This window comes from Staurois parvus, unplaced genomic scaffold (assembly GCF_062004578.1).
Source record: "Staurois parvus isolate SC_StPar_1 unplaced genomic scaffold, SC_StPar_1.0 ptg000727l, whole genome shotgun sequence".
Lineage (NCBI taxonomy): Eukaryota > Metazoa > Chordata > Amphibia > Anura > Ranidae > Staurois > Staurois parvus.
In genome coordinates, this window is record NW_028318523.1 from 1174112 (window position 1) to 1201466 (window position 27355).

General features: G+C 43.9%; 1 protein-coding gene across 1 annotated transcript in view; it reads right to left on the reverse strand.

Moving 5' to 3' along the window:
- TTC7A (tetratricopeptide repeat domain 7A) overlaps positions 1 to 27355 on the reverse strand; it is a 592416-nt gene that overhangs the window by 507959 nt on the left and 57102 nt on the right. Inside the window, exons 4-5 of the mRNA XM_089653910.1 lie at positions 19265 to 19395; positions 14665 to 14777 (exon numbers count right to left, since the gene is read on the reverse strand). Coding sequence (XP_089510036.1) covers positions 14665 to 14777; positions 19265 to 19395 — 244 coding nt within the window. The remainder of the gene's footprint in view (positions 1 to 14664; positions 14778 to 19264; positions 19396 to 27355) is intronic.

Consider the following 27355-nt stretch of genomic DNA (forward strand, 5'->3'; position numbering starts at 1 on the left):
TTTTGAAGGACAATAAACCGGCCCTTTGTTTAAAAAGTTTGGAGACCCCTGGCCTAGAAGATCGGAAGCAGAAGTTGTCCCCCCCTCCCCACAGTCCTCTCGGACACGTAGCAGGTCCCAGAGGACTACAGGACAATTCACAATGTTGCAGCACTACTCGCGCATGTGCAGTGGGCACCTGGCTGTGAAACTGCAAGCTGTCACAGTCAGGTGCCCACACTGCAGATGCCGGCGCCTGGAACACAGGGCAGCCAATGAGACACACCGACAGACCAAGGGACAGGTAAGTGTCCGTTTTTTAAGAGTCAGCAGCTACAGTTTTTGTTCAAGTAAGGGCAGATGATTCATGTAGCATTTACTTCCTGGAATCAATCTGCCCTTAGCTTAGGCATGCCGGCAGAAGGGTGTGCTAAGCTGAGAAAACCCCCCATCCCTCCTGAAGACTCCAGGGATGTATGAACTCATTTGCCTAGGCATTGAAACCAGAACGTAACTGAAGAAATGTAAAAAAAAAAGTGTAAAACTAGCAAATATAATATACTTTCCTATCTATTTACTAATGCTAGCAGCATAAGGATCAAAGTGATTCTAAAGGCTTTTTTTTTTCTTTTTTAAATAACAAACATGTCTATACTTACCTGCTGGGTGCAGTGGTTTTTCACAGAGCAGCCTGGATACTCCTCTTCTCGGGTTCCCTGCCGGCACTCCTGGCCTTTCCCTCCTGTTGGGTGCCCCCACAGCAAGCAGCTATGGGGTCACCCGCTGCTCCATGCATCCATTCCCACACGGAGCTGTGGCTCTGCCCCACTCCCTCTCTCTTCTCATTGGGTCACTGGCTGTGATTGACAGCAGTGGGAGCCAATGGCTAAAGCTTCTGTCTCAGCCAATGAGGAGAGGGAGTCCTGGGATAGCCAATACTCTAGTGCACATCGAGGGGGGCTTAGGTGAGTATTAGCACGGGGGTGGGAGGGATGCTGCACTGTTTTTTACGTCTATACATAGAATGCATGAAGGTAAAAAACCTTGAGCCTTTAGAACTACTTTAAACGTAATCAATGTTGACTGAGAGAGTGAAGTTCCATTTTAACCAATACAGGCGTACCTCGGTTTACGAATTTAACGCATTCTCCGGGACATTTCGTATTGCAAAAAATTTGTAAACTGAAACGCAGTTTCCCATAGGAATGCATTGAAAACCAATTAATCTGTTTTAGAGGTCAGAAAAAAGTAAAAAAAAAAAGTTGCTGTCACTATAGGTCAGTGATGGTTTTTAAATGTAATTACCAGCTTTTTTTTTCCTTTCGCTATAGCTCAGAGAATCAGCTGTCACTTCCCCCCAGCTAAAAGAAACAAAGTTTCCTTTTAGTTTATTTATCCTTTAGCTGCAGGGAAAGTGACAGCTAATTCTGTGAGCTATAGTGAAGGAAAAAAAGCCAGGAATTGAATTAAAAAAATGGCACCAACATACACTTCATATTGCAAAAAAAATTGTAAAAAATTCGTAAACCGAACCATTATTTTCCATGGATTTTCATTCGTAAACCGAAAATTACGGTGATAGTAAACCGAGGTACACCTGTATGCCAAAAATCGAATGTCGGATGTACTGCCAATCTTACCGCTGTACTGGGCAGCAATTACAATTATCTTTATTGCTGGTTGCAGATACAACTACAAGCTCCATAAAGTTGGATGTGTGACCCAAAATCAGTAATCAAACAGTTAACAAGCTTCTGTGGCCAACGGTGGAGGTGTGGTCCTGAACACGCACACTCCTTTACTGTGTATTTCAACATATATTAAAACATGGTGAAATTTCAAAACATTTTTAACATGCCCTGCCTGATAGTTCGGAACAAGTCAGTACAGGAGAAAAACCTGTTTTGTGTTGTACTACACAGCGATCTAGAAGGAGGATCTACAGCTAGAACTAGAAAAATGTTCCCTGAATGGATCATTTGGAATGCATTAAAGTAGTTCAAAATGTAGAGGTTTTTTTTAACCTTCTTTGCATTTAGGTACAAAACCTAAAAAGGTAAAAAAAATGTACAGCTGCCCCCCCAATACTTACCTGAGCCCCATTACAATCCAGTGCTGTGCACGAGAGCAGCAGCTCTCTCGGCTCACTCTATCCCCATTGGCTCCTGCTGCTGTCAATCACAGCCAGTGAGGTGAGAGCAGGGGGTGGGGCAAAGCTGCGCTCTATGTGTCAATGGATACGCAGAGCACGGATCAAGACTGAGCCCGCACGAGTGCCCCCATAGGCAGCGGCTTTCTATGGGGGCACTCAGCAGGGGCAAAGAGCCAGGAGCCCGGGCGGGGGACCCAAGAAGAGGAAGATCAGGGCTGTTCTGTGCCACACCACTGCACAGAGCAGGTACAGTAAGTATGCAAACGGGAGGATTTACTAAAACTGGTGCACTCAGAATCTGGTGCAGCTGTGCATGGTAGCTAACTTCAGCTCATTCAATTAAGCTTTGACAATAAAACATGGAAGCTGATTGGTTTCTATGCACAGCTGCACCAGATTCAGAGTTTTAGTAAATAACCCCATGTTTGGCATTTATTTTTTAAAAATGTACGTTTACATTCACTTTAAAGATGAACTCAAGGATGATATTCTTTCTAGCCATAAACATAAAGTGGTTCTAAAGGCTCAAGGCTTTTTCTATGTGTGTGAAGGTAAAAAACCTTCTGTGTGCAGCCCCCAGCCCCCCTAATATTTACCCCATTGCAATCCAGCACTGTGCACAGAGACTTGGCTCTCCCCTTCCTCATTGGCTGAGACAGGAGCAGAAGCCATTGTCTCCCGCTGCTGTCAATCACAGCCAGTGAGTCAATGAGGAGAGAGTAGGGGTGGGCCAATCCTCTGTGTGTTTGGTGTCACATGAGGAAAGTACTACTGATAACCGGCAAGTGTGGAAGGGGACATCTACTGAAAATCAGTGCCCTGATTATCAGTGCAGTCCCAACAGTGCCCATCAGTTCTGCCTATCATTGCCAATCAGTGCTGCCAATCATTGCTCATCGGTGCTGCCAATCAGTGCCCTTCACTGCTGCCTATTAGTGCCCTTCAGTGCTGCCTATCAGTTTCCATCAGTGCCGCATATCAGTGCAGCCTCATCAGTGCCTCCTCATCAATGCCCACCAGTGCCGCCTCATCGGTGCAGCCTTTCAAGGTCCATTAGTGTTGCCTACCAGCGACACATCATCAGTGCCCATCAGTGCAACCTATCAGTGCAGCCTATCAGTGCCCATCAGTGCTGCCTCATCAGCACACATCAGTGAAGGAGAAAAATTACCTGTTTGCAACATTTTATAACAGAAATTTTTTTTATTTGTTTAGTAAAAAATAAAACCCCTGTGGTTATTAACCTCCCTAGAGGTCTGATTATGTCCATATTTCTGTGCTCAAAGCGGTACATTTTTTTGCATGGAAATATATAGTTTTTTTATTGTAGGCCTGTAATTTTTAGGAATAACTCACTGAAATCTGTCCGAACAAGAGTCTAGTAAACATCCCGGATATGATAAAATTTGAAACACGAAATCATAAATTATAATTTAATAAAAGTCGCAAAATCGTTTTCAGTGTCTGACGACGAATTTCCCCCACGAATCATTATCACTCAATTCTGCAAGTGGTTCTGATTTACTATCGCTGTTCTCTAGCCGGTCTAAAACCACTTTTGACCTAAAGGGACGCTTTTTGGACGCCATGGACATTTCTCAGTTTCCAGGCAGAAAGAACAGTAAAAATGCAGGCAGGGCGCAGGACAAAGCACTCGGGACAAAATGTATGTGAAATGGTTTGATACAGGAATGTTTTACTATGTGATTTTAGTGTATTTAGTGAATGTCACTTTTGGTCATTTTCAAATTTCCCGCCGTTCCGTCCCCCGTACATCCCGACGCTTGCAGGGGACGGAACCTAGAGGACAGATGCCGGCATCCGCCGGATTACATTGCCAGGGACACTGCAGGAGGGACATCGCGGGAGCGCAGGACAAGGTAAGTGAAGAACAGATCCCGGAGCAGCGCCGCATGGTAAGCCCGAGTGTAGCTCGGGGTTACCGCTTTTGGTACTGAAACTTTACCCCGAGCTACACTCGGGAATACCGCCAGGGAGGTTACAATACCACCGAAAGAAAGCTCTAGTTGTGTGAACAAAATGATAAAAATATAGTTTGGGTACAATGTTGCATGACTGCGCCTTTGTTATTTTAAAGAGCGACAGTGCTGAAAACTGGCCTGGACAGGAAGTTGGTAAAAGTGCCTGTGGTTTTAAAGTGTTACTAAACCCACAACAGTAAAATCAGTCTGTAGATGCAGTAAAGCATGCTTGTTATACTCACTGTGGAACCTAAGGGGTTAATCCTCTGCATTGTGTAAAAAGAATGTTTGATCCTGTCTTCTCTGCCCCTCCTCTTGTTGAAATGACCACCTGATACAGACTTAATCGGTAGTCACATGCACATGTTCAGTTTGGTGTGTATTGCTAGAAGTTTTTTTCTTTCTTGGAAGAGTGCATGTGATCAGCACAGGGCCAATCAGCACTGTCCACACAGAGGGTCAGGGGTTTTGCAACCTCCTAGAGCAGAAAGAAAACTCCTCCTACAAGCTTTAATCAGTGCTCTGCTGAAGTCACAAGACTGCTCTAACTGCTGATGAGAAAAGGTATTTAGCAGTTTATATTTACTAAAATAATTGCATTTCCATGTTCTGTGTACTGTGGGAGACCAGATATAGTGACTGCAGGGTCCGGGGAGACCAGATATAGTGACTGCAGAGTCCGGGGAGACCGGATATAGTGAATGCAGGGTCCAAGGAGACCAGATATAGTGAATGCAGGGTCCAGGGAGACCAGATATAGTGAATGCGGGGTCCAGGGAGACCAGATATAGTGAATGCGGGGTCCGGGGAAACCGGGTATAGTGAATGCAGGGTCCAAGGAGACCAGATATAGTGAATGCAGGGTCCAGGGAGACCAGATATAGTGAATGTAGGGTCCAGGGAGACCGGGTATAGTGAATGCAGGGTCCAAGGAGACCGGATATAGTGAGAGCAGGGTCCGGGGAGACTGGATATAGTGAATGCAGGGTCCAAGGAGACCAGATATATTGAATACAGGGTCCAGGAAGACCAGATATAGTGAATGCAGGGTCCTGGGAGACCAGATATATTGCATGCAGGGTCCAGGGAGACCAGATATAGTGAATGCAGGGTCCGGGGAGACCGGGTATAGTGAATGCAGGGTCCAAGGAGACCAGATATATTGAATGCAGGGTCCAGGGAGACCAGATATAGTGAATACAGGGTCCGGGGAGACCGGATATAGTGATTGCAGGGTCCGGGGAGACCGGATATAGTGAATGCAGGGTCCAAGGAGACCAGATATAGTGAATGCAGGATCTGGGGAGGACAGATATAGTAAATGCAGGGTGCGGGGAGACCAGATATAGTGAATACAGGGTCCAGGAAGACCAGATATAGTGAACGCAGGGTCCTGGGAGACCGGATATAGTGAGTGCAGGTCCGGAGACACCTAATATAGTGAATGCAGGGTCCGAGGAGAGCGGATATAGTGAACGCAGGGCCAGGGGAGACCAGATATAGTGAGTGCAGGGTCCGGGGAGACCGGATATAGTGAATGCAGGGTCCTGGGAGACCAGATATAGTGAATGCAGGGTCCGGGGAGACCAGATATAGTGAATGCAGGGTTCGGGGAGAGCAGATATAGTGAATGCAGGGTCCGGGGAGACCAGATATAATGGATGCACTGTCCTGGGAGACCAGATATAGTGAATGCAGGGTCCGGGAAGACCAGATATAGTGAATGCAGGGTCCGGGGAGACCAAATATAGTGAATGCAGGGTCCGGGGAGACCAGATATAGTGAATGCAGGGTCCGGGGAGACCAGATATAGTGAATGCAGGGTCCGGGGAGACCAGATATAGTGAATGCAGGGTCCGGGAAGACCAGATATAGTGAATGCGGGGTCCGGGGAGACCAGATATAGTGAATGCAGAGTCCGGGGAGACCAGATATAGTGAATGCAGGGTCCGGGGGAGACCAGATATAGTGAATGCAGGGTCCGGGGAGACCAGATATAGTGAATGCAGGGTCCGGGGAGACCAGATATAGTGAATGCAGGGTCCTGGGTTTAGGAACACTTTAATGTTGTTTTTTTATATCTATACACAAATGTGTTTTCATTTAATTTATATATTAAACTGAATGGGTTTACATATACTTTAATTATGAATTGCATTAAAAAGTCCACTTCACCAAAACTGGAATTACAATTAATTTTTTTTTTCTTCTAGCTGTGAGAATTATTACATTCTATAAAGTGTTAATAAAAAAGACAGGTTTGACTTGTATAAAAAGACATAAAATCTCTTCTAAGCACATCGTGACTCATTTATCCTCCCCAGCTCCCAAAATGTTTAATTTCCTCATTTCCTGCAAATGATTCACCGAGTAAGTAGAGCAGAATAAGGAAAGGCCACACACTTCGGATCGCTGGGACAGACCTTCCACTGTACTAACAAGCAAGATCCTAGCAAATGTTCTCAAAGACGGTTGTAGCAGACGTCCCATAATCCTTCACTTCAATCTGTGCGGGCAAAAGTCTGACCTGTGATCTATATTCGGCAAAAGCTCTGGAAAAGCATGGGAGAAACAGAACATCCCATGCTGTAGTGCCATTATAATATGAAGGCTCCATGCACATTGGACATTTGTCCTGCTGCTCCTATGGGGCATCTGGTGGGTTTTTTACTCTTCTGTAAATGCCCCTGCATGTTAGTCTATGAGGGAGATGAACCCCAGGTTCACACCTATGCTTTTTCCTCAGCGTTTTGCAGAAACGCATTACAGTCCATTTAACATGATTTCCTATGGGACACGTTCACGTCTTCACGTTTCCACCCTGTGCGTTTTTCTGGAAAAGGTCAGGGAGTTTTTAACGCAAAAAGTTGCGCTTCTGGTTCTATAGACTTCAATGGAAATGCTGTAGAAAAGCATGTAGTGCATTTTTGATGCGGTTTGTGTTTTAATCTGCCTAGCAGCAAGAAAAAAAAAACACAAAACGTATTAAAAATGCGACAAAAACGCACGTAAGAAAAAACGCAAAACGCTCTGCAGAAAACGGAGAAAAGGCAAACTGCATAGGTGTGAACCTAGCCTTACTAAAACTGGAGCAGCTGTGCATGATAGCCAATCAGCTTCTAACTTCAGCTTGCTCAATTAAGCTTTGGCAATAAAATCTGGAAGCCGATTGGTTTCTGCACCAGATTTTGCACTCTCCAGTTTTAGTAAATATTTATTTTATTTATTTCAGGTACTTATATAGCGCCGTCCATTTACGCAGCACTTTACATATATATTGTACATTCACATCAGTCCCTAACCCTCAAGGGGTGTACAATCTAAGGTCCCTAACTTACATTCATACACACACATACTAGGGACAATTTAGACAGGAGCCAATTAACCTACCAGCATGTCTTTGGAGTGTGGGAGGAAACTGGAGTACCCAGAGGAAACCCACGCAGTCACAGGGAGATAATGCAAACTCCAGGCAGGTGGTGCCGTGGTTGGGGTTCAAACCAGTGACCCTAGTACTGCCAGGCGGAAATGCTAACCATGTAGCCACTGTATGGCTTCAATTTTGCAGTAAGCCGTAAAACATGATTTACAGGTAAGCCAAAAATCTAAATTTCTTTAGTGCACATCAAGGGACACAGACCAAGTTTTTTCATCCTTATGAACAGGAATGTCCAAAAGCACAGAGTATGAAGGAAGGGCACAACATGTGCCCGTGCACACATAGGCATTTAGAGGAGTTTACAGGCCGGGGCGTTTAGAGGCAGAACAACACCCATTGCCAGCGCATCCGGGAGTAGCAGCTTTTTTCTATGAAAAAAAAAAGTTTTGACGTGTGTAAAATTGCGTTTTTGGTTCTATAGACTTCAATGAAAACGCTGCAAGAAAAGCATGTAGTGTGTGTTTGCTGCGTTTTTGATGCGGTTTGTGTTTTAATCTGCCTAGCAACAAGAAAAAAAAAATGCAAAACGTATTAAAAAGCGGCAAAAACACATTTGCAAAAAAACGCAAAACGCACTGCAGAAACAGATCAAAGGCCAGCTGCGTAGGTGTGAACCTAGCCTAATGCAGGCCATAGATGGGGAGAAAAACGGCAGATTTTTCTTTTAAAAAACGAAAAATCGGTCGTTCAAGTGGCCGACGTTACCATCAATGGTAAAAAAAAAAAAAAAAAAAAAAAAAAAAAAAAAAAAAAAAAAAAATCGGCCAATTTTCTACCCGTCTAGAGCCGGCAAAAAGTGTCCCTGCAGAGAGCTCTGCTATTTCTTTGACAGTTCTCTGACAGTTCCTTGACATTTATAGAAGTTGCAACAATGTATCTATTTGTTTCCATTTAGGATACAGATGTTTTTATTCGGAAACAAATAGATACATTGTTGCAACCGCTGTAAATGTCAAGGAACTGTCAGAGAACTGTCAAAGAAATAGCGGAGCTCTCTGCAGAGACACTTTTTGCTGGACTGGAATTCCTCTTATTTTCATCCTACTTCTTCTTCTTCTTCATCCTCATCTTCTTCTTCTTCATCATCATCCTCATCCTCTTCTTCATCCTCTTCTTCTTCTTCTTCTTCTTCCTCATCCTCTTCTTCTTCTTCTTCCTCATCCTCTTCTTCTTCTTCCTCATCCTCTTCTTCTTCTTCTTCTTCTTCCTCATCCTCTTCTTCTTCTTCTTCTTCTTCCTCATCCTCTTCTTCTTCTTCCTCATCCTCTTCTTCTTCTTCTTCCTCATCCTCTTCTTCTTCCTCATCCTCTTCTTCTTCCTCATCCTCTTCTTCTTCCTCATCCTCCTACTTCATCCTCATCCTCCTACTTCATCCTCATCCTCTTCTTCTTCTTCCTCATCCTCTTCTTCTTCTTCCTCATCCTCTTCTTCTTCTTCCTCATCCTCTTCTTCTTCTTCCTCATCCTCTTCTTCTTCTTCCTCATCCTCTTCTTCTTCTTCCTCATCCTCTTCTTCTTCTTCCTCATCTTCTTCCTCCTCATCTTCTTCCTCCTCATCCTCATCTTCTTCCTCCTCATCCTCTTCTTCTTCCTCCTCATCCTCTTCTTCTTCCTCCTCATCCTCTTCTTCTTCCTCCTCATCCTCTTCTTCTTCCTCCTCATCCTCTTCTTCTTCCTCCTCATCCTCTTCTTCTTCCTCCTCATCCTCTTCTTCTTCTTCTTCTTCTTCTTCATCCTCATCCTCTTCTTCTTCTTCATCCTCATCCTCTTCTTCTTCTTCATCCTCATCTTCCTCATCCTCTTCTTCATCTTCATCCTCTTCTTCTTTTTGTCTTCCTCTTGCAGGTCACTGCTCATGCGCAGATTTTTTATCGGTAAAAAATCGGCCGATTTGCCCACTAATTGCCGCGAAAATCGGCCGATCGGCAAAATCGGCCGATTTTTTTCCAACTTTACCGAAAAAAAAACCGGCCAAAATACCGAAAAACGGCCGACCAAATTGCCCACTAACGATCCGAAAATCGGCCGATTTTATTTTCGGCCGATTTTCGACCCATCTATGGCCTGCATTACTAAAACTGGAGCACTCAGAATCTGGTGCAGCTGTGCATAGTAGCCAATCAGCTTTTAACTTCAGCTTGTTCAATTAAGCTTTGGCAATAAATCCTGTAAGCCGATTGTGCATTTTGGCGTATTTTGGTGATGTTGCCCGTGCACACACAGGCATTTAGAGGAGTTTACAGGCCGGAGTGTTTAGAGGCAGAACAACACCCATTGCCAGCGCATCCGGGAGTAGCAGCATTTTTATAGGAAAAAAAAGGCTTGATGTGTGTAAACGTATACAAACGCACGTTAACGCTATGTGCGTTTAGTGCCTGAGAATTCATTTCAATAGCCAGAATAAATTATTCGAGGGCCCTGCTCCTTGGAGCTTACAATCTAGGAGGGAGGGGATAGTGGTACGGGGAGGAAAAGCTGTGGGGGATGGAGTGGTAGGAAGAGTGGAGGAGGTCGGCAATTAGCAGGGGGTGGGGTAGGCTTCCCTAAAGAGATGGGTTTTCAGGGTGCGCCTAAAGGAGAGGAGAGTAGGTGATAGTCTGATGGATTGGGGTAGTGAGTTCCAGAGGATGGGTGATGCCCTGGAGAAGTCCTGGAGACGGGCATGGGAGGAGGAGATCAGGGAACTAGAGAGAAGGAGGTCTTGTGAGTAACGGAGAGTGCGTTTTGGCTGGTACTTGGATATCAGGTCGGTGATGTAGTTTGGGGCAGAATTATGGACAGCTTTGTACGTCAGTGTTAGCAGTTTGAATTTGATCCGTTGGGCAATCGGAAGCCAGTGGAGGGATTGGCAGAGGGGGGTGGCGGAAATGGAGTGGTTGGAAAGGTGAAGGAGTCTGGCAGCCATATTCAGGATCGACTGAAGCGGGGATAGCCTGTGGCGAGGCAGGCCAGTGAGGAGGGAGTTGCAGTAGTCGAGTCGTGATATGATGAGGGAGTGGATGAGCTGTTTAGTGGTTTCTGGGGTTAGGAACGTGCGGATTTTGGCGATGTTGCGGAGGTGGAGTCTGCACGAGTTTGTTAGTGAGTGGACTTGGGGCTGGAAGGATAGATTGGAGTCCAGAATGACACCAAGTACTCTGGCCTGCGGGGCGGGCCTGATGGTGGCGTTGTTGGACGTGATGGAGAAGTCAGGGGGGGGGGGGGGCGCAGGCTGGGGGGGAGACTAGGAGCTCAGTTTTGGAGAGGTTCAGTTTAAGGAAGTGGAGTGACATCCAATCTGATATGTCATTCAGTAGGCTGGTGATTCAGGCGGAGACTGAAGGGATGAGACGAGGGGTCGAGAGATAGATTTGTGTGTCGTGAAATGAATTCATGCCCAAATGCTTGACAAGGCTAAAGACACCATGTATTTACAAGCGTCAGGTGTTTCTTTCTGCCAAAATGCCACTGCCAGGAGGAAAGAGGAGCTCATGTAGATAGGTGTTTTCCTGCATTTTGACATACATTTGATATGCACAGCACTGATAGAGCAGAAAATTCCCAATGACTTGGAGTAGCGTAGATGACAAATCAGAGACGGCGTTGGACCTGGTTTGCATTGGGGGATATTTACTAAAACTGCATGGTGCAAAATTTGCTGAAGCTCTGCACAGAAACCAATCAGCTTCCAGGTTTTATTGCCAAAGTTTAATTGAACAAGGTGAAGTTAGAAGCTGATTGGCTACTATGCACAGCTGCACCAAATTCTGAGTGCTCCAATTTTAATAAATCTCCCCCATTGTGTTACATTTCTCTGGATGCAGCATATCCCATTGGGGTGAGATTAATCTGCACGGCAAACAGTTTGTTTGTGTTTTTTTTTATCAAATGCTGCATTTTCTGTTTGAACACGTGTGCTGAAATAGGCACTAAACTATTTAAAAAAAAAAATTTAATTATACAGTATATGCTTCAATAGCGGGCACTTTAACCCCCCCTTCCTGCCCAGGCCAATTTGCAACGTTGCTTCACTTTGAATGACAATTATGCAGTCATGCAACATGCTAAAGAAACCAAAAAAAAAAACCCAAAGCGTTTGAAAAAAAAAAAAAATCCCCCCACGTTTTTCTTCATTTCTGTTTTAAAATCTTGCAAATTAAACCTCCCTAGCGGTCTGATTATGTCAGTATTTCTGTGCTCAAAGCGGTACAATATTTTCAATGAAATTTGTTGTTTTTTTATTGTAGGCCTGTAATTCTTAGGAATAACTCACTGAAATCTGTCCAAACAAAAGTCTAGTAAACATCCCGGGTATGATAAAATTTGAAACACAAAATCATAAATTATAATATAATGAATCATAAAATATAATAATATTACATTTAATTCAATAATATGATCAAACCAAAAACATTGAAATTTGAAATATAGCGCCAAGTTCGCACATCACTGAGAAAAGTCACAAAATCGTTTTCAGTGTCTGATGACGAATTTCCCCCACGAATCATTTTCACTCAATTCTGCAACTGGTTCTGATTTACTATCGCTGTTCTCTAGCCGGTCTAGAACCGCTTTTGACCTAAAGGGATGCTTTTTGGACGCCATGGACATTTCTCAGTTTCCAGGCAGAAAGAACAGTAAAAATGCAGGCAGGGCACAGGACAAAGCACTCGGGACAAAATGTATGTGAAATGGTTTGATACAGTAATGGAATACTATAAAATTTTAGTGTATTGAGTGAATGTCACATTTTGACATTTTTTAATTTCCCGCTATTCCGTCCCCCGTACGTCCCGATGTCGCAGGGAACAGAACCTGGAAGACAGATGCCGGCATCGGCCGGAGGAGATGGCTGGGGACACTGCACTGTTAGAGGGTGGCTACATTCATTCTCCATGGCTCCACTGTATGTAGGAATGTAGCCACCCTCTCTTGTTTATTCCTGAGACGGACTATGGACTAAGGGATGTGTAGTGTGCAGATAACTGCAACTAATGTGCACTGCTTGTGCCAACCAAACAGAAGTAAGAGGGAAAAAAGAGGTTCAGGAGCTCACCAAGAACATTACAAGAAGGCTGGAAAACACAATAAGAAAAGTTTTCATGAAAAATAGATTACAGGGACATTAGGCAGCGGATGTGTATGGCTTATTTTTGGAGATGAAGGATATCCTTTAGTGCACATGTCTAACACAAGGCCTGTGGGTTGAATCCGGCCTGCCAGGCCATTATATATGGCCCTTGCACCTCTCCTGCAGCTTCGGCACCCCCATGTCTCAGCAGAACTCCTCCACCAGATCCTGTACCTCTCTGTGCAGCTGCAGCAACCCCTTCTCTCCTCCTCCCCTGGTCTCAGAATTCAACAGACTCTGGCAGCTGAATCTAACCCTCCCCTGGTTCTCCTTCAGCCTGGGTTCACACTGATGCGGTCCAGAATTTGCAGCGTTTTCTGTGCGAATTCCGCACCGCATCAGAATCACATCCCGTTCATGCGAACCGCTGCGGGTGTGTATGTTAAGTTAACAACACCCCGAAATTGGTCTGCAAAATGCGGTGCGATGTGCAGAAATCGGATCTCATAGGTGGGAATACCCATGTGATCCGATTCTAGTGCAAACCCAAAAAAGGGTCCTGCACCTTCTTGATGCGGATGCAGTGTGATTGGAGCCATACAGAATGGATGGCTATAATCGCCCCGCACACAATTCACATGTGATTTGCACAGGAATGCGGTGAGAATGCGTCATGCTGCACCGCACAAGTGTGAACCCAGGCTGAGTCTTTACAACCACTTTAATGTAGAACTATAGGCAAAACATTTTTTCTATCTTGGATAGAGTAAGGGAGGGTTAGAACTCGTCAAAAGTTTTTTCACCATCTGTGTCCTATTGCGGAGATTTCCCCTCACTTTCTGTCCCATAGCCAAACAGGAGGTGAGAGGAAATCCCTGCAAATTAAGGAAATTTCTTGTCCCCCTCCCTCCCCCAGGTCTCTAGAACTGTTGGAAGATTTTCCCTCTATTGTTTTTCTAGGGACAACCCAAACTTTGAGATTTTCTTTTACTTTCCCTTTCAATGATAATGGTAAGCAGGACAAATAGAGTGGGTGAATCTCCATAATGGGGGCACAAACCACAATAAAAACCTGACAGGGGTTCTAATCCACCTCCATTCTGTTCAAAACTAAAAAAAAAAAAGTTTTGCCTTTAGTTACACTTTAACCTCTTGGCGCCATCAGAGCGCAAATGTGCGGCCTCCCGGTGTCTGGGCCTAGACGCCGAGCGGACGCACATTTGCGTTCTATTAAAAAAAACATGTGCTGAAAGCGCACACCCTAAAGAGAATCTGTCGGCTGATCAGAGCAGAGCAGGCAGATAGCAGCAATTCGTTTTGCAGAGCGGACACGGACAAAGCCCTCTCTGCTCTTTGGGTTTCCTATGCTTACACCCGACTGCCCTCTGACCCAATCCACCTAGATGGAAGGGGCGGATCCCTTTCCGTTTTTTTTTTTTTTTTTTTTTAGTAGAACATATGGGACTGCAGTTAGGCAGGTGTAAATGAACACAAGTCCATTTACACCTCCTGGTCTATAGGGGTACATGGACCATCTGTTCAGGACTGCCTGAAAAACGGACAGGTGGAGCTAATCATATCACCCATGTAAAAGGGGCCCAGGGGTGTATTTACCACAAGGCAAACAAGGCATTTGCCTAGGGTGGCACCTTTCAGGGGGGGCAGCACTGCCCCTTGGAAAAAGGGAAGGAAGAAGGGACACACACGGCATGGGGACCTGGTGGGTTCGAAGAGATGCTGTGGGTTTAATGACAGTGTATGCCCAGCCCAACTCTTGTACCTGGGGATGTCCGGAGCTGTGAAGGTGAGCGTCTCTTTCTCTCGACATGGGGGATTGTGGCTGGTGTATGAGGGGCAGTGGTAGTGGAAGGCTCGGTAGGAGGGCAGGGGTGTTCTTGGTCAATATCAAGCTCTTTCTGCAGGGGGGCGCCAATTTTTGTGTTGCTTAGGGCAGCACAAAACCTAAATACACCACTGAAGGGGCCCCATTTTAAGGCTGGAGTTGAGCTTTAATATTTGATAGACATATAGACATTATAAAGCCCGGACAAGCGTCCACTCACCCTCTCTTGAAGTGCGCGGCATAAGCGCTCTGAAGTGCTGCTTCCAGAAAGTAGTTGAGTTCAAAGTCAGGCCAGGATGAGCCGCCTTTAGAGTTCCTCGAGCTGCTCATGGTCTGGTGGTGAAAAGACGAGAGATCAGAACTGCATGTGTGCAAATCAGATACAAAAATCAATGCGAGGCTAGGGGGCTATATATAATCATCTATCAGAATACAATCACAGCACCTCCAATCATCATTTTCATATCTGTAAGAATTTATTACGAACAATTTTTTCTCAAATATGAAATACCTTAATACTATCATCCAAATTAAAGTGATTGCAAAGGAAATTTTTCAGTTTTTTTTTTAAATAACAAACATGTCACACTTATCTGCTCTGTGTAATGGTTTTGCACAGAGCAGCCGGATGCTGCTCTTTTCGGGTCCCTCGTCGGTGCTTCTGGCCCCTCCCCCCTGCCGCGCGCCCTCAGAGCAAGCTACTTGCTCTGGGGACACTCATGTGTGCTCACTCCTGTGCCATCTCTGTCCATAAGACACACAAAGCACTGCTCGACCCCGCCCCTCGCTGCCTCCTTACTGGCTGTGATTAACAGCAGCAGGAACCAATGGCCCCCACTGCTGTGTCTGAGCCAATGAGGAGGTAGAGAGCCGGGAAAGCCTCTGCTCTCATGCACAGCGCTGAATCGGGAAGGGGCTTAGATAAGTATTACATACTGAAGGTTTTTTTACCTTTGTGTATAAAATGCATGAAGGTAAAAAAAAAAAAAAAAACTTCTGCCTTTAGAACCATTTTAACATCTAAAAGGAGGAATTTAGTCACATTCTGCTGGACCTGTTTTGTGACGTGGAGGATGTTTCACCATCCAAGTAGCTTCCTTAGTTTCACAACTGATGAACACATTTAGATAAGTAGTGAAACCTCTTTAGAGTGTCTAATCCCAACAATAATATATTGCAATTTACCAATCCTTAGGTGTGGCTAGTCAAAGGGGCTTTTGTAATCAATCTTAGAAACAACTTAAACTTGGAACCAACACAAAGTACATACTGCAGATTGCTATAATATAGGCTGATCAAATATTCAAAAATTGCCAAGTACATTGACATGCGTACGTACACTGACATCAATTTTGTGTCAAGACTGATAATTACTCTAAAAATTTGATATTGTTTTCAACAATAATTTTGTCCAAAAAAGGCCTGCACATAAAAGCAAGCATATATGGGGGCTGACTGACTAAAAGCAAATAGGCTGTTCATTTTGCAAGGGAATTTTCCCCAGAGCCTAGGGAACGGGGTGAAAATTTACTTTGCAAAGAATACCCAACCATGTGTAAGAAAGAAAAAAACAGTATTTTTTCTTACACGTCATTGGATGATGGAAGTCAGAAGGTCAATTTTCCTTTAGTTATTCAACCCCTTTGAGTAGTCTTTCTCAAACGGTTCCTCCAGATGTTGCTAGCGGTTCCTTGAGAAATGTACAACTTCTGCCTCTCAAATAAGCTGCCACTGACACCAATGGTTTTTTTTAGCTATCCATAAAAAGAAGGGGGGGAGGGGGCATTGACCAGCAATGTAAGGGGCATTCTTCCCACTGACCACCAATGTAAGGGGCATTCTTCCCACTGACCACTAATGTAGTGAGTATTCTTCCCACTGACCACTAATGTAAGGAACATTCTTCCCACTGACCACTAATGTAAGGAACATTCTTCCCACTGATCACTAATGTAAGGAACATTCTTCCCACTGACCACTAATGTAAGGAACATTCTTCCCACTGATCACTAATGTAAGGAACATTCTTCCCACTGACCACTAATGTAAGGAACATTCTTCCCACTGATCACTAATGTAAGGAATATTCTTCCCACTGACAACCAATGTAAGGAACATTCTTCCCACTGACTACCAATGTAGGGAACATTCTTCCCACTGACCACCAATGTAAGGAATATTCTTCCCACTGACCACCAATGTAAGGAATATTCTTCCCACTGACCACCAATGTAAGGAATATTCTTCCCACTGACCACCAATGTAAGGAACATTCTTCCCACTGACCACCAATGTAAGGAACATTCTTCCCACTGACCACCAATGTAAGGAACATTGTTCCCACTGACTACCAATGTAAGAAATATTCTTCCCAATTTTTCTTTATCTTGCAATCAACAAACATAAAATCCATATGCAGAAATAAATAATTATATACATATTTACAAAAAAAAGAAAATATAGCAAAATCTGCTGTCAGACAAAAGATGGCTTTATAGCAAAGAGCACAAATCTCAGAAATGTACATGTCGGTACTGGGGAAAATTTTTTTTACTACAACTCACATCACTTCATCAGACATCAAATCTGTGAGGTAAAGAAACAAACCTACACCCAGTATGCATGCAGCCCTTCTTCAAAGAGAAGATCTTAACCAACAAAAACTAAGGGAGTGAAAAGAACAGCATAAGAAAAGAACGACTTACCCAGAGATGGACAGTTCACCAAAAGGCAGGTCTGATATTCCTCCACGCCCCTTATCCAGAAAATCCGAAACTCCCTGTCCATCTCAAGACCCCGAATCTTTCCAACCTCACCCAGAATATCGTGCACCACCACCTCAACAAGGAGGACTTTGTCCACAGAATAATCTGACACCGTGCATTCCACGTGAAGTAACGAACAACTATATCAACTAGAAAAAGTGTAGCCAAATCAAAATTCCAGCGAGCTGGGAATGCCCCATACACCCACTCTGCATAACTCATGTGATAGAGAAAGGGGATGCCCAGAACCATCCCCACCCTTTTATACACCTCTAAGTTAAAGGGACACTGGAAAAGAAAGTGGTCCATAGACTCCACTTTACCAACACACTCCACTCCAGAACAATCCTGATCATCCACCGGGTGATGCTTCAGGTTCCTTCTCACATAAAGCTTTCCATAGAAAGCGAGCCAGGCTTGATCCCTAAACTTCAAAGGGATTCTCTCTAAATTAATTAAACGCAACCCCTCCCTCTTTACGGAGCCTGGGCAATCCTTCAAGGCCAGTGACACACTGAAAGCAGAAGCCAAAATGCTCTCCTCCAGAAGCTTCCTGGGAAGGGACCTGATATCCTCCACTATCACCTGCCAAAGTATTTTCAGACATGGGGCAACATAAGCCGGGAGTTTGCCATGTCGGGCTCTCAGACTTTTTCACTGGCCAACCATCTTCCCAGCAATGCATTAAAGGCTTAAACCAAGACTGAAAAATACCCACCCATCCCGGCAGGATCTCTGCTAACAAATTACCAAGATTGTAGTTTAAAAAGAGCAGAGAAAAGAAAACTATCAGGTTGACCATTCCTAGGCCACCCTCCTGCCTGGAGAGGTAAGTTACCTTGCATTTGATCAGGTTCAGCCTATTTCCCCATAACATTTAGAAAAAGCAGCTGTAGAGACTTGCATAGAGCGATACCAGTAAGATACAGATGAAGCTGACATAAAAAGATCGGGATCAGGTAAGTTTTGATCAAGTCAACCCTCTCTTTCAAGGAAAACCTCCATCTCTTCCAGTTTTCTACTTTGGCATTGGCATTCTTCCTACTGACCATCAATGTAAGGGATATTCTTCCAACTGACTACCACTGTAAGGGACATTCTTCCCAGTGACCACCACTTTAAGGGGATTCTTCCCACTGACCACCAATGTAGGGGACATTCTTCCCACTGACTACCAAGGAAAGGGGCCATCTTCCCATTGACCACCAATGTTAGGGACATTCTTCCCAATGACCACCAATGTAAGGATCATTCTTCTTAATGACCACCAGTGTAAGGATCATTCTTCTTAATGACTACTAGTGTAAGTAGCATTATTTTCACTGACTACCAATTGAAGGAGCTATCTTCCCATTGATCCCCAATGTTAGAGGCATTCTTCTCACTGACCACCAACGTAAGGAGTATTCTTCTCAATGACCACCAATGTAAGGGGCATTCTTCTCACTGACCACCAATGTAAGGAGTATTCTTCTCACCAATGTAAGGAGCATTCTTCTCAATGACCACCAATGTAAGGGGCATTCTTCTCAATGACCACCAATGTAAGGGGCATTCTTCCCACTGACTGCTAATGTAAGGGACATTCTTCATACTAATCATCACACTAATGTGCCTCGATCTGTGGATAAAGTAATTATTCCCAGGGGAGCCCTGAGACCTGAAAGTTATTTTAGGAGTTCCTCCATGTTAAGAAGGTTCAGAAAGGCTGCCCTAGAGTGCACAGTGCTTCTCACTAAGATAATCAATCTGCTAAGCATACCATGCTGGTCTAGAACGATATGACTCAGCACATCATTTATCTAAGTGTCATAATATCTGATCTACATTGTCCTGGAGCATCCAATCACATGCAGGCATTTATTCTCCAAATGTAATTTGCACGGTTTATTCTGATTCGTGGATCTGAGTCAATAATAAGAGTTCATATGGAAGACATTTCAAAGGGCTCATAGTAGGCAATGTATAAAAAATAAAAAAAGATTATGAGAGATAGAAGATGCAGCACCCAGAGCGTGTGCCTGATGTCCTTTAGATGTTGAGTGTTTTCCATACCTTCTCTAACTCTTGCAGATAGACTTGTGCAATCCAGCTGGCTTTCTCAAAGCAGGATATGGCTTCCTCCTCCCTCTCCGACAGGCGAGCTCGGGATGCAATGGTGGCTGTAGATCGTTCTAATGATAACCCTGTATAGGATCAGAAAAAAAAAGTAATCTTTTTACCATGCCGATAGCTGTTTGACATTTCTAATAGTAAAATAAATCTCCCTCCAAATTACGGTGCTGTAAAACAGGCCAACACTACAGAAATCGCATTTATGTCTCCACTGCCAAATAATTAGCGGTAGAAAATGAGTGCATTGGGTAACATTCAGTTAAAGTTATATCTCAGTTTTTGCAGAAGCTGAAAAACCGGGCGCAAACACTTTCATTTAAATGCATTTCTCAATAGCCACAAAGGATATAAATGCACTTTGTGTGTATCAAATGCTTTTGTAAAGCCAGATTTTACCTTTTAAAATGAGCATTGACATCATCACTGTGCTGGATATAGCCTGTGCAGAGAGCAGGGCTGTGGGAAGAACCAACAGGCGCCACCCACCATAGGCTGCCTGCAGAGTACTACAGGAGGGGGCGGAGACCAGACCAGTCACCCTGCACAAGCAAAATGAGCAGCACTGAGCGGTCTTTATTACAGGAAGCTCCTGCACAGAGATAAAGTGTCACACTGGATTACTGCACGGATCTGGAAGAAATACACAAAGCACACCAAGATTCAAGAAGATGACAAATAGATGTATACAATATTTGCCTGTCATGCAGTTCAGCTTTAAGATATGTCTTATCTCTGGGAGATTCAGATGGCAAGATCTCCATTTTTCTGTTCCTTGAGGCTTGGTTCACATCTGTGCGGGTGGTGCCGCTGCGGATTCGCACAAAAATCCATGCAGCCGCACAGAGAAATGTGGACCCTCGGGCAGGTGCAATTAGTTCTAATGGCACGCCGTCCGCACTGGAAAACGCAACCGTACTGGGAACCGAGGTTCCCGTGCGGGCTGCGTTTTCAGAAGCAGTGCAGGGACTTTTTCTCTGCGTGTCACGGGTCCATTCAAATGATATATCGCATATATGTGAATCGGGGCTGAGTCAGAACATCTGCCTAAGCATTACAAAGGGCTCACACTCTCCCTGTTAGATTTTTAATGTATCTTTTTTTTTTTTATAATGAATGAAAAAAAGAAAAATGTGTACAGCCGAAGGTGGATGTAATAGGAAAACTAAGGAAGCCAGGAACAAGGCTAGGAAGATTTTTCCACTATATAAGTCCTCATGCACACGGGACGTTTTTGCAGCGGCTGTTTTTGGCTTTTGACGTTTTTTTCTACAGCCAGTAAACCCCCCAGCATGTTATCCTATGTGTCCATGTACACAGACTGTAATCAGTGTTTTTTGGCTGGAAAAAAACCCAGAACTAGTGGGTTTTTAGTGGAGTTTTTTAGCTGTAAAAAAGCTCTAACGCTGCAAAACGCGGTAAACGGCATTTTTGGCCATTTGTTTGACCCAAAAAATTTTGGTAAACAAAAAACTCTAAAAAAAACGCAAATGTGGAAAAATGTGGGAAAATGCCGCTAAATGCGGCAAAACGCCACTAAACGCTAATGCAAAAACGCTAAAAAAAACCTCACATTTTTAGGCTACGTTCACACTAGCCTTGTTAGCAAGCGGCAGACAGGTGTTTGGGAAGCGTTTTTACCGTTTCCCAAACGCCTGGGAAAATTCACATTGCAGCACATGGTGCTGTTCAAACGGGAGCGTTAGTGTTGCGGCGAAACGGACGCCTCTGGTCGAGTCAGGAGGAGTTAAAGCCTCCTATTCAAGTCTATGGTGCTGCTCCGCAAACGCCCGGCCGGCGTTTGTGGTGCGGTTGTGACGCGTTTGCGAGGCGTTTGCGGAGCGTTAACACCATTCAAACTTCATTATAGGCGTTTATGGGGCGTTTTTAACGCTTGGCAAATGCCTAGCAACCTCCGCTAAACCGCGCATGCAGCGTTTACGGAGTGTTAAAAATACTCCGCAAATGCCGGACCAACGCTTGTCAAACGCTATAGGGGCAAGTGTGAACGAGCCCTTAATGTGACTTTACACAGCTAACGTTACCAGCGTTATCAAAACATGTGCATGGAGCCCAAGAAGCCAAGATTTGGTTCATTCCACCAGACTTTACCTTTATCAATTCCAGGTGGACTTGCCCTTCAAATTTCACATTTGCAGAATGAAAATACACCCAAATCCAGAAACTGCATAGATTTTTAATGATTGCACAATGTGTGCTAAACTTTTGCATTAGTGTTTAGTGGTGTTTTGCCGCATTTAGCGGCATTTTCCCACATTTTTCCACATTTGAGTTTTTTTTGTTTACCAAAATTTTTTGGGTCAAACAAATGGCCAAAAACGTAATTTACCACGTTTTGCAGCGTTAGAGCTTTTTTACAGCTAAAAAACTCCTCTAAAAACCCAAACAAAAAAGATTTATATATGGTACTTGCATAGCTCTGTCAATTTACGCAGCGCTTTACATATATATTGTACATTCACATCAGTCCCTAACCCTCAAGGGGTGTACAATCTAAGGTCCCTAACTCACATTCATACATACACATACTAGGGACAATTTAGACAGGAGCCAATTCACCTACCAGCATGTCTTTGGAGTGTGGAAGGAAACCCACGCAGGCACAGGGAGAACATGCAAACTCCAGGCAGCAGGTGCCATGGTTGTGATTTGAACCAGCAACCCGAGTACTGCCAGGTGGAAGTGCTAACCATTTAGCCACTGTGCTGCCCCGATCAGAATTAAAAATAGTTTAGACAACTTGGTTCCTGCTACACAAAGATGTGTACTAATATAAGAAAAATAGCATAGCGATTGGCCCAGTGAAAGTGCATGTACATTTGTTCTGTGTGAATGGGGCAAAAAAATGAAATGTTATCAGGCTTTTTCCTGTGCTGGACAAATGCTTTTCATTGAAAAAAGTTAAAACAACCTTGTAAAAATAATAAATAAATAATTTAAACAAATGAAAGCACCCCATCCCCCCGTGTTTGCATTCAAAGGCAAACATACTCACGATCCCGCATGCAAATAGCGATCGTCCCGCACATGTGAGGTATCACCACGAACGGCTGATCATGGGCAGTAATTCTAGCACCAGACCTCCTGTGTAAATCTAAAATGGTAACCTGTAAAGGCTTCTGAAGCATCTTCTAAGGGTAGTAGCATTTAAGTTGTTTGCTGCCGTTGTACGGCTGTGCGCAATTTTAAAGCTTGACATGTTTGGTATCTATTTACCTGGCATAACATCATCTTTTATATTTTACCAAAAAACTGGGTTATGTATATTGTTTTTTTAAAAGTGTATTTTTCCCCAAAAAAAATGCGTTTGAAAACCCGCTACGCAAATACCGTGTGACATCAACAGTTGTAGCACCCACCAATTTATTCTTTAGGGCCTTTACTTTATAAAATACATAATGTTTGGGGATTCTAAAACATTTTCTATCAAAAATAAAATGATTTAACATTTTAAGTTGCCATAAATCCCCTTTCGTTTTTAAAAGCCCCAGACATTCCTAAAGCACCTCTGCCTAATAAAAAATATTTTCCATCTTGGCAAAAAAGTTTTATTTAAAAAAAAAAAAAAGACAAAATGTTACTAGGCTGTTTCCTGTAGGACATGTAGATTGGAACCCAGATTCAGTCCCTTGGTAGTTTTTTAAAAAAACTTCCACATTCCTAGTGTGAGGAGTCATCCCTGCTCCCTTCGGGTCTGGTATGGATTTTAAGGGGGACCCCACTCTAAAAAAACCATACCATATTTGAGCATGGACCCCGTCAGGTCAGGAAATAGGAGGAGGGGGAGGGACAAAGGAGCATCCCCCTCCTGAACCATACAAGGCCACATGTTCTCAAATTGGGGGGGGGGGTACTTTGTCCAAAGGGCCTGGTATGAATTTTGAGGGAGATCCCACACATTCTTTTTTGGGGTTTTTTGGCTTGGGGACCACCGTAAGATCCATACTATACCCTAAGTGCCTTGTATGGATTGGGGGGGGGAACCACCCCCATACTGTTTTTTTTACAATGCTAGCAGGGATGACTCATCGTTGTCAGGACACCGGCAGGTGCCAGCTCCCTAACAACCAGCGCAAAACACTTAAAAAAACAAAATGTGCTCACAAATGCTCACAAACACGTTTTCATGTTTTAATTAAATTCTATGGAGAAAAAACTCTTCAAAAATGCACCAATCTGCCCCAAACCTTCAGGCGTTTGGCTTCAGGTGACCTGGAATGGAGATGTGAACCATCTCCATAGAGAATAACTGATTTTTTTCTCCCTGAGTGTTTTGGAGCTTCGGGCTACAAAATGCTCAGGTGTGAATGGGGCCTGACCCTAGGTTCTCAACTATGCGGCCGTGCGGGCCACGTTTTGCACAGGCACGAGGGCACATTCATTTGAATGGACTCCCGTACCACACAGGGAAAGAAGTCCCTGCACTACTTGGAAAACACAGCCTGCACGGAAACCTCGGTTCCCAGTACGGTTGCGTTTCCCAGTGTGGGCGGCGTGCCAATAGAACTAATGGCACCCACCCACGGGTCCGCAATTCTCTGTGAGGGTGGTGTGGCTGCACGGATTTTCGTGCGGATCTGTAGCGTCACCACCCGCACAGATGTGAACCGGGGGTCACAGTTTGGAGATCACAGTTCACCTTTTGCGAATCTCTAAAAAAGTCTATGGATTTCTGGACTTTGCACATCATGGCTTATAGATCAAACTTGGATCTTGGAACTTGGAACTTGAATGGATTTTGTCTCTGTTGTTTATACCAACCAATCCAGGTATAAATGTTCTTAGAGAGAAGGGGATGCAATGGGCTTGATTTACTAAAGGCAAATAGACTGTGCACTTTGCAACAGCAGTTTCTCCAGAGCTTAGTAAATGAGCAGAAACTCTGTTGGCTTTCATCATCCAATTATGTGCAAAAATGCTGTTTTAAAAAAAAAAAAAAAAATCCTTGCACGTGATTGGGTATTTTTTGCAAAGTGAATCTTTATCTCATTTATCAAGCTCTGAAGCAACTGCACTTGTAGAGTGCACGGCCTATTTGCCTTTAGTACAACAACCCTATTGGCGCTGATGTCAGAATTTTATGAGAAACACACTTCAGACACTTTTATCCGCGAGAGTCCATTTTTCTCATTCTCGCATCTAGAACAGACTGGTGACCCGGGGCCAAGATACCATGCATTGTACATTTGCATTCTGCACAGTGTACACTGCAAACAGAAAACAACTTCTTTTGCTCTGGGGCGCTTCCTATTCATAACAAGGTAGAAATATTTGTTCAAGGCATTGTTCTGCACAGACCTGGATTCAGGAGGAAGAGGAGAATAAACACACACACACAATGGCCGTTCCAAGAGTTTGGAGATATGCCTAATTCAAAGTAATTGGAAAACAAATATTTCATGGAGATACCAATCATGGAATATGTCTGGAAGTGGTCATTTCTCTCACGTACTAGATGTAATCATTGTCCTATTGTACAAATAGCTGTATTCAGAAGTAATAATAGAATTGCTAACTTTACAAAAGAATCATATCTTCAAAAGATACTGGTTCACATTAATGTGGTGCGGGAAATGTAGCGAATCCTGTGCGCTTCCCCAACCGCATTGCAATCACACGGCGTCTATGTGGTCCATCTGGTGCGGGTGTCAATGTTAAATTGAAAAATCAATTGAAAAAAGTGAACGTTTTCCAAACAGCTGCTGTGCACTCAAGGTACCAACACAAGCCTTAAATAACATAAAGAATAAATAGTGCAGCGCTAAAAATGACAATATGTATTTGCAGTGATTAGAGTATGTTTCAATATGAACAGGCTGTGCAGTTGTAAAAGTGCCAAGTGACTAGTAGACTCAATGGTGGTGCTCCGTGATTAATAGCTGAATTGCGCACTCACCAGAAGTATAATAATACGCGTTATATGTTATTATATCCAGAAGTATCCTCATCAGGTAAAGGTCTGGTCAAATTTGGTAGCCCTCCCTCAGGGTGGTCATCATCAGGTGCCCAGAAGTCAGGATTAATCAGATCCAGATAGATCCTAGATCTTACCAGTCATTAGATGTGGTGGTTACATCAGTTTTCGTCAGATCACCAGGTGAAAACAGGAAAAAAGCCAAATAGAAGAAAACTGATGCAACCACCACATCTAATGACTGGTAAGATCTAGGATCTAGGATCGCGTATTATTATACTTCTGGTGAGTGCGCAATTCAGCTATTAATCACGGAGCACCACCATTGAGTCTACTAGTCACTTGGCACTTTTACAACTGCACAGACTGTTCATATTGAAACATACTCTAATCACTGCAAATACACAGTCATTTTTAGCGCTGGACTATTTATTCTTTATGTCAAAGTTAAATTAACGACACCCCGAAACAGAACGCTGAATGCAGTGCGATTGCCAGAATTCGTATTGCCTGGGTGTGAACGTCCAGGTGATGTGAATCAGGTGCAGGGGAAAAAAAAAAAAAAGAGTCCTGCATCTTTTTTGGTGTGGATGTGAAGCGATTTGAGCCAAAGAAAATGTATGGCTCAAATTGCACCGCACAGACATCACGTGATTTGCACAGGAATGCGGTGCAAATCCTGTGCGAATTATATGCTGTGTCCTGCATTGCACAAGAGTCACAAAGGGGATTCCTGCTTTGTGATAGACTGTATTGGACCATTGTTAATACGGAGGCAGCACAGTGGCTAAATGGTTAGCACTTCCACCTGGCAGTACTAGGTTCGTTGGTTCAAATCCCAACCATGGCACCACCTGCCTGGAGTTTGCATGCTCTCCTAATGCCTGTGTGTGTTTCTTCCGGGTACTCCAGTTTCCTCCCATACCCAAAGACATGCTGGGAGGTTAATTGGATCCGGCCTAAATTAGCCCTAGTATGTGTATGTATGAATGTGAGTTAGGGACTTTAGATTGTACACCCCTTGAGGGTTAGGGACTGATGTGAATGTACAATATATATGTAAAGTGCTGTGTAAATTGACAGAGCTATATAAGTACCTGAAATAAATGTATATACCATACCTGTGGAATCCCTCTAGATGAGGGTTTTTCAACCACGGTTCCATGGAATCCTAGGGTTCCTCTAGAGGTTGCTTGGGGTTCCTAGAGCTGTGAGCAACTTCTGCCTCTCAGAGAAGATCCCACTGACACCATTGGTCTTTTTAGCTATCTGTAATGTAGGTAATTCTTCCCACTGACCATCACACTAATATATCATAAGTTTTAGATATAGTCATTATTATCAGGTGTTCCCTGGGACTGGGAAATTATTTTAAGGGTTCCTCTGTGTGAAAAGGTTGAGAAAGGCTGCTCTACAATCTGGAAATTGTTGTAGAAGGAGCCACTCCTCCAGTGGTCTCCACTAGGGTCCGTGCCTAGAAGGTGCCCTGCTGCATTGTGAACACAGAAGGTTGGCTGTGCAGCCTGAGCACCACTCAGAGAATGCTTTGCATCTTCTCAATGAATGCAAAGCGTTCTCTGATTGGATGAGGTGGAGAGGTGGCGTGGTGAGATTAGGAAAAGCTGAGAATTCTCTAGCCTAAACCTAACTAGTCCCCCTACTAACACCTGTTGGCTAGCCTGTTTAAAAAAAAGATGTAAATGCAGTACTTACCCAATTTCAGCCCACTCTGGTCCATTCATGTGATCCGGCTCCTCTATGTCAACCAGCGGTGACTGCATGGAAGAGGAAGGAGAACTGATAATGATCGGGACATGGGAGCCTATGGGGTAGCTTTACTAAACAAAAATAGACTGTGCACTCTGCAAGTGCAGTTGCTCCAGAGCTTAGTAAATGAGGTGAAGCAAAAAAATACCCAATCACATACAGAGAAAATTAAAAAAAAAACAGTATTTTTGCTTGCACATGATTGGATGATAGAAATCAGCAGAACTTCCCCTCATTTCAGAGCTTGCCCTCAGATCTAGAGCAACGGCACTTGCAGTGCACAGACTATTTGCCTTTAGTAAATCAATCCCTATGGGTTCTGTCCTGGACTT